Here is an 8,503-nt window from a genome sequence, read left to right as displayed (position 1 = left end):
GGTTCTGTTGTAGATTATATTAATCAAAAATAATAGTTGTAGATTACGGAATATTTTATGATTCCACAAATATGGAAATTTCCCTTAAAACTGTCTGAGAGATGGCACAACTATCTGACTTTTATTCCATAAATTAAAAAGGAGAAAACTAAAACCAGGAGTTGCTTTCTAAGTTTGCAATCAAACTTTTAATTGTTGAACCAGAGGGGATAGCTCCAGTTCTTAAGCAGTATAAATATTGGAAGTATATTAGCAGAGCAAAATCACTTGCTATGTTGCTTAGATCCTCCAAAAATGCCGACAGTGTGTGTCGGATACTCCAATTTTTTGGAAAATCTAATATTAGCGCGACAATATTTTTTGAAGATCTCGATCTCAGAAAGATATATACAGCAAACCCAGTGAATTCCCACGAGTGAGGTCTGGGGAGCGTAAAATGTACGCAGCCTTACTCCTACCCTGAAGGGCAGAGAGGCAACAAGAATAACGTATGATTCATAAAACTCGATCTCAGAAAGATATATATAACAAACCTAGTGAATTTTCACGAGTGGGGTCGGGGGAGTGTAAGATGTACGCAGCCTTACCCCTACCTTGAAGGGCAGAAAGGCAACAAGAATAACACATGATTCAGAACACTCGATCTCAAAAAGATATATACTACAAACCCAGTGAATTCCCACGAGTGGGGTCTGGGGAGGGTAAGATGTACGCAGTTAGGTTATTTTTGATAGAAAGATATAAGAATATGAATATAGAAATACCTAGTGTTCTTATTCAGTCATTATCTTAAATAAAACTTTCTACAAACTCAACTACAGCGTTAAGTTATCTAAAAGTTTTCTACACAAAGGAAGAACAGTTCTTACTCATTGAAGAAAAATCTTAAATGACAACTTATATAAAGTACCATAAATTGACAGAAAACATGATTAGAAACCTGCTCTTTATCATGCCTCCAAACTTTGACAACATTTAGTGATACATCGAAAGCGTCGGATTCATTTTCTTTCTGCAACACAGCTACATCTGCAGCTTTGAAACTGGTTGATGAAGTCTTTTCAAGACGAGACCTTGTATTATAGTCCTGAAAGAGATGATTACTGAGATGTTAGAGGTAGTTTTGGACTTGAAGATGTAGCTGACGAAAGACAGAAAAGAACTGAAAATGTACTAAAGACAGATTCATTCAAGCATGGAGTTTATAGCAATTCCATTCACTCGTAACGTCTCTAATCTCTGCCATGCAATGAAATTGGCTGTATATGGCATAGTTGTTGTTACCGTCACTCCCCGTTATGTGAAATTTTCTTCTTTGTACATCAAATTAAATTGTTCTAAATAGCCGCTTACAACCCATCCTGTCCACTATATATAAGTTTTGTAAAATGAGATATACAGCCCGCCTAGCCCCAACCGTGCAAAGACTCAGCATTCCATCCTACCTCACTACCCAGCCCTATGCCGTTGCCACACATATACAGACTTGTGTAAGCCAAAACTCTACCTTCCAAGTAGTTAGCTGCTTAAATCTTTTGTTATACAAACCACTCTTTTGATCGAGAGCACATTTAGCTACACGAAATGCCAAAATTATAAGCCTTCAATTTCATTTGTCTTGACCTAAAATAATAAATAAAAACCGCTTTTGTTAAGCGAGACTTTCAAATCTTTTTAATCTAAAATTCTAAGCACCAAATTTTGCAAGCTTTTAATTCTTGATAACACTTTGAAAGCTTTTAATAAGTGTTATGATCTTTCAAGGCTTCAAATGATGCTTGGTAATGTATTAAAGGCCTGAATCCTCTTAGTTTTAGCTAATTTTGGTCAAAAGAGGGAGGAGAAGAAAGAACAAGTAGACTATATGATTCACAATGTTATCAAAGGAGAAAAGCGCAAAAAGCTCTAAGGTCCATTGGGCCTTTAAGCGCAAAGCGCAAATAAAGCATCAGCTTTAATGAAAAAAGGCACAACCGGATAAAAAGTAAAAATATGTATACGTAGTCCAAAACCAATAAATATAAGCATAAATAACAAATATATGGACAAAGAAATTGATTTTTTTTACGATAAAGTAAAATATCAATTGTTTAGTGTCGCCTTTTCAGGATCACACTTATTGGCAAGGAAAAGTATGCCTAAGAGCCTTGATGCGACACTGAAGCGCTCACAAAGCGAAGTGAATCGCTCAACATGTTTTGAGCCTCGCTTCAGGGCTTAAGCGCGCCTTTGACAACACTGATGATTCAGTAGCTCAGCTGCACACCAAGAGGAAGGCGTGAGCAACCTTCAAACTCCAAGCCGAAAGCTATCTATATATATGGGGTATAAACCAAAGATGTTGGATTCAATTGAATCCACATTCACAACTATAGTTCGTCCCCGCATGTTGCACGAACTTGTTTATGAGTAGACTCGAGAAGAGTATGTGTTAGTATTCAATATAAGAACATGTAGGTTTTGCCAAATTTTGATGTACTTTGAAGAATTTGAACTAAGTACCCATGCCACACCTATTTGACGCTATATGTCAAGGCAAATGAAGGATCCATGTTACATTGTACAGCAGACAGCTCTTAGCCTCTTAGTCATCGAAAACAATCTTTCATAAAGTCCAACACTCCAACTGGAACTTTTAGTGAAAGCTAACATTTACTGTCTGCAAAGAAGTTTTAGACCGGTCCCATATGAGCCAGGTAGCAGAAGCCAGGAAAAAAAGTAAAAGCAGACCAAGAGAAATAGAGAGGCTAGACGAGGAGTTGAGTGAGTCATCTAGCAACTTAAGCTCAAAACTATAGCAGTTCCTCCCCAGAGTGTACCGAGAAATGTAGGTTATAAGCTGAAAGGGAAAACTGGTGAGGATTCGTCAAGAATATGAAACATGTATTTGGTCTTACCAGAGAGAGAAAGTGATGTTTACAGACGCATGCAAACCTATAGACCATGTCAAATGAATTCTTCAAGGCCATAAAGACAAATTAAACCTTGCAAAGCCGGAGGTGCAACTCACTTGCTAAGAGTGCCAAGAAAAAAATCGTTGCCTGGATTCAGTTTTTTAACGACTACATAGTAACTTCCAAATCCACGGACCAGCCAGTCAAACCCGTTAGCGATTCCGAACACTTGCCTGCTCCTGACTCCATTCTTTTGGGAAATTGAAAAAAGATGTATCTTGGAAGGGATTGCCAACCTTGGCAAACAGGTAATAACTCGAGACTAGCTAGGATTCACATTTCATGTTTTTCCGGTGTCTAGGGAACAAATTAGTCAAATCCTGAATTTATCGCAGATACTGCTCTACCCAACATATCAATACCTTTCCTGAAACTAAAAAGACACCTACATGCTGCCAATAGATCCTATGATTGCCTAATTTAGAATCCACGGCTGCCAAAAATCTAGTGTTCTTCAGCAAAATTTACAGGACATAACGCCACATATCTCTCATTGAAGCCGGCACCTTTGGCATTGGAACTATGTTTAGCTGGGGACAATTAGCCTGCAAAACTTTATTTCATGATTTCGCGTTCCTCTCACGGCATTTATTTACATTAAAGATTAATTATGACAAAACAAATCCAAAAATTGTATAACTGAGGAAAATTGCCCATTCTAAAGTGGTCGCCAGTAAGCACCATTACTACTATTCCCTATCATGACATCAGGTTTTCATCGCATTCTTCAACAAGTTATTTTCCCTTCAGGGTGGTCCAAACATATGCCTTCAGAGAAATACATTATAGAAATATCCAAAATAAGTTGGAACATTGGGATCCTTTTAAAATTGGGATATACAATTAATTAGAGCGTAGCACCTTCAATATCTGAAACTTGATTTTGTCTAGGAAATTTTCGATTAGAAACCGGAAGCTTATGATAAAATTTCAGTACTAAGGTGACTTGCAAGATGTGAAGTTTCAGCAAGCAACTTCCTTCTAGTGCAACCCCTACTGCGATGCACTTATCTATCGTATTAATCTTTAAAATCGCCAACTTCCTAGAACATCCTTAAAGTTTGAAGCTACAACAAGCAACTTCCTTCCAATGCGACCGCTGTTGCTTATTTTTCTAGTTTATTCCTTCTGCTCTACAGATTTTATCTCCTAATCGATCTTCTCTTTGTTCCGGTGAAATCATCTCTCCTACCATATCCACCTATGTGATCATCATCGCAACTAATATGCTCGCTCAACTTTTGTATTTTAATGTATATCCAATACAGGTCCTTTCTCAGCCAATGCCATGCTGTTATAGTTACTATCAGAATATGAGAGAATTAAAACAAACAAATATAAATAGTTCAGAACTTCAGCCAAGCAAAGAAGAGTACCTTTGTCACAAATCTTTTCAGACAAAGGCTGAAAGGTCCTGCGGTGGATCAATCCAAATGCTCTCAAAAGGATCTTGTTCTCCCCAATCATAACACTGCTTTCGCGGGTAGTATCTATCATGATCGAGGGAATACGATATGCAACGCCTTCCATAAAAACGAACTTTAGAGAAATAAATACTATTTCTCATCACCCCAAGAACGTCTATCCTTGCTTGGGATGACAGAAAACTTGCAAAAAGTGTCAAACCACCTAAAGTTTGCATCTCAACCCAAATTTTATTTATTTGGTCTAACTTATATATCACCGGATTTGCAGTAGAGCAAGTGTATATCACATAGATATCTCCATTGTGCTCTGCCATAAATTTTCCTTTCCACCAATTTTTCACGAAAAAATTTTCTGGGCATCTCGGAGGTGGAACCACACGAACAAGCCAAGTACGTTCTTCTGGATTATAGACTCCCAACCAACCAGTAAGACTCAGACAATAAAAGAGACCATTGCAGAAAACTAACTTATTCCAAATGCTGCTAACAAATGGCAAACGATTTTGGTAATTGGCAGTTGTCCATTCCGTTGCCCCGGGTTGACATGTGCTAATTGCGACCAAAGTGGGGCTGATATGCTTAACTGTGAAAACGATACAGTCCGGAGAAGTAGGAGCTGCAGAAAAAGCAACTATCTGGTATGTTAATTCTAGTCTTGGCAAATTGATCACACTCTTCGTATAAGGATTGAAGAACAACACACGTAAAGTTCTCGGTTTGTATAGCAGCAACCAGCCATCCTTCGCGTAACAAAGCCTAGAGCCACGTAACTCTGGTAACTCCACTGAATAAGTTTGCCTCACCGAAGGGTCGTAGAATTCAACCAAGTCACCGAATTTTGGGAAAAACATAAGCCAAGGTGGTTTATTCGCAACTCGTACAGAAATGGAGACAGCAAGCCATTGCTTGCAAACAGCAGACGCACGGATGTTTTCCCTCAAGTTTAACCGGGAGAGAATCAGTTCTAGAATTTCCATTGGTATGCAAAACAATGAGTTTTGCTCATCAGATCCTTCACACTCCTGAGTTGAAGCACCACCATTATTTGGAGCCGTCGCAGCTAATCTAGAAACATGAAAAAATATGTTTCAAAAATGGATAGTGAAATAAAATTTAGATACTGATACCAAACCCTTAAAGTTAAGGTTATGCACAAATTATGAAGTACACATTACATTCATAACCAAATTCAGATAGTTACAGGTGACTTTCAGCATTAAAATTCAAAAACGTTATGCATTTAGAGTAACTTCTCACACGCAACGGACAACATAAAAGACGACATATCCTAAATCAGACAGGTACAGGTAACCTTAGCATTAAAGTCCAAAGCATTCTGCTTTTTTGAGTAACTTCTTGCATGAAAAGGACAACATCAAATACGACATATCCTTAATCAGATAGTTACAGCACGACATTCAGCATTAAAATCCAAAACATTCTGCTTTTAGAATAACTTTTCACACGCAGAGGACAACATCAAAGACGACATATCCAAAATTAGTTACAGTTGGCTTTCAGCATTAAAATTCAAAACATTCTTCTTAAACTTCTAACACGCAAAGGACAAAATCAAAGCCGACATATCCTAAATTAGTTACAGGTGGCTTTCAGCATTAAAATTCAAAACATTCTGCTTAAACTTCTAACACGCAAAGGACAAAATCAAAGACGACATATCCTAAATTAGTCAAGGTGGCTTTCAGCATTAAAATCCAAAAGATTCTGCTTTTAGAGTAACTTGTCACACACAAAGGAAAATCCTAAATTAGTTCCAGGTGTCTTTCAGCATTAAAACCCAAAACATTCTGCTTTTAGAGTAACTTCTCACACGCAAAGGACAACATCAACGACAACACATCCTAAATCACCCGACAAACTGGACATACGTTAAGCTCATTAACCGTCAGAATAATACTTGACTCTCAGTATTTACAGTTAGTTTGGTACTATAAAGACACAACCATTATAAACTGTTTTAACCTGAATAAGAATTAGAGTTCTTAGACACCCAACTCTAAAAAAGGGCAGCCCGGTGCACAAGGCATCCCGCGTTCACGCAGGGTCCGGAGAAGGGCCGCATCCCAAGTAACCAATAGCAACATTCAGCAATATAAGTCATCATTAACAACATATGCCATTTCCTGATTAAAACAGTCACAGACTCACAGATATGTTACTCATAGTAGCATGAACGTGGAACATGTTCACGACAACAGATCGAATCGAAGCATAAAATGGAGGAAACTTGCCAAAAGGTTAACAAGTAAACAGATCAAGTGATAAATTGATAACCCCCTAATTGGGTATCTACCAACAGTGCCAAATTCACCTCAACCACAAAAAAACCAAGAAAACTCCTCACAAATAAGTACTTAGCATACAATTAAATCCGCCTTTCTACTTCAACTTAATTCTTTTCTTTTTTATCATCTTTTGGGGTCTGAAATATTTTGGTTTAAAATTGTTTGACCTCAATCATTAAACTTACTTGAAAAAGATCACACCTTTCAACTCTAACTGACAAATTAAACTGGATCCACACAACAAAACACATGAACCATAATCTAAATTAAGACCCACTTAGAATTCATTACAATTCAATCATTTCTATCAAATTAAACTCAAGAAACATTTTAAAAAAGTATTAAAAATTAATTAAAACTTCATAAAGCAGAGAACTTTGAAGACGTAGAACAAAACCCATGAACCATAATCAAAATTAAAACCCACTTAGAATTCATTACAATTCAATCATTTCAGTCAAATTAAACTCAAAAAACATGGAAAAAAAGTAAAAAATAAATTTATAAAACTTTATAAAGCAGAAAACTTTGAAGACTTACAACTTCATTTTTCTTCTTTTTCTTCCAGCCATAGCTGCAAGAAATCAGTTTTTTGTGGTTCTTTTCTAAGCAGTAAATGTTTTTCAGTGTGAGAGACAAAAAAAAGAGAAAAAGAAAGCAGAAAAAAAGATTGATTTTTATCAAAAGGGGATATAATAAAGTTAGAGAAAATGGCAACTGGCAACTGGCAAAGACTGTTGTCAACTGACTAAATCGTCCCAGTTACCACCACACGTGTACTTTCTTAAAGGGTGTGTTTTTTTCTTTTTCTTTTTAAAAAAGAAATTTAAGTTTTGCTTTGTTGACGAATAAGAAATATTAACACAACCAGATCACTTATTAGGAAATTGCATAAAAATTTCTTCATAAGGATTACTTTCTATGTCCTATTTTAACAGTTGTTTTAGCTCTTTTTAAGTCTATTAAAAAAATAACATAAGCCAGATATTTTTATAACAATATTCTTATATAACAGTCATTTACTATAAAAATCAAATTTTTCTTACAATCGATTTTTATCTTGTGTTATATATGCTTTATAACAACACTTTACTATAACAGCCATTTATTAGAATAAATGAGACTGTTATAGAGAAGTTTGACCGCACTAGGTAAAGTTTACTAAGTCCTCCATACAGGGGCAAAGCTACATTTAGTTCATCCAAAACTTACACTGTATATATAGGTAAAATAATAGGTTTTCGAGGTATATAATATATATTGAACACCCTTTATTGGGAATTCTTTTTACTTCTTTTAAGTTTGAACACCCTTGAAAAAATTTCTGGGTTCGCCACTGCGTCCATTCTTTTTGAGAATTAAGAAATATTACAAAAGAAGTACTGTTTTTTTTAATATTAAGAATATAGTTGAAAATAAATTAATAAATTTAGTCTTGAATTTCTAAAAGTGACAGTCATTTTGGGATAATCTTTTTGTGCTGAAGTAACTACTAAATCTAATTTGGGACGAAGGGAGTATTTAATAATATCGTCAAAAATGGCTACTAACTTGCTATTATAGGTTAAAATTTAAAAGATTTTACATGATTACTGAAAATGACTCAAATCCCTTTTTTAAAACGAGTCTAAGAATGATTTGATATTCAGCTAATAAAGAATTGTCACATAGGATAATAGGAATTGTGCTGTCAGAATTTATTAGGCTGACTAGATATTGGCTAATTAGATTCAGAGGACATGGACATAGAAATTATTAACAAGAATCCGAAATTGGATTTTGTCTATTTATAAGTTTTCCAAAAATGGATTATTAC

The 8,503-nt window shown here is 35.7% G+C and overlaps 1 protein-coding gene across 1 annotated transcript; it reads right to left on the bottom strand.

The window, feature by feature from the left end:
• Window positions 1–749: 749 nt before the first annotated feature.
• On the bottom strand, window positions 750–7,365 carry LOC104245872 (F-box/kelch-repeat protein At1g57790-like). Its single transcript, XM_009801571.2, has 3 exons — window positions 7,228–7,365; window positions 4,331–5,446; window positions 750–1,087 (listed from the first exon to the last, which is right to left on the bottom strand). Exons 1-2 carry the CDS (start codon window positions 7,257–7,259, stop codon window positions 4,348–4,350), a joined length of 1,131 nt encoding a protein of 376 aa, XP_009799873.1. The 5' UTR covers window positions 7,260–7,365; the 3' UTR covers window positions 750–1,087; window positions 4,331–4,347.
• Between the last annotated feature and the right edge of the window lie 1,138 nt (window positions 7,366–8,503).

Source organism: Nicotiana sylvestris, chromosome 7 (genome assembly GCF_000393655.2).
Source record: "Nicotiana sylvestris chromosome 7, ASM39365v2, whole genome shotgun sequence".
Taxonomy (NCBI): Eukaryota; Viridiplantae; Streptophyta; class Magnoliopsida; order Solanales; family Solanaceae; genus Nicotiana; species Nicotiana sylvestris.
The sequence above is the reverse complement of the archived record's forward strand: the minus strand, read 5'-3'. Positions and strand labels throughout refer to the sequence as shown.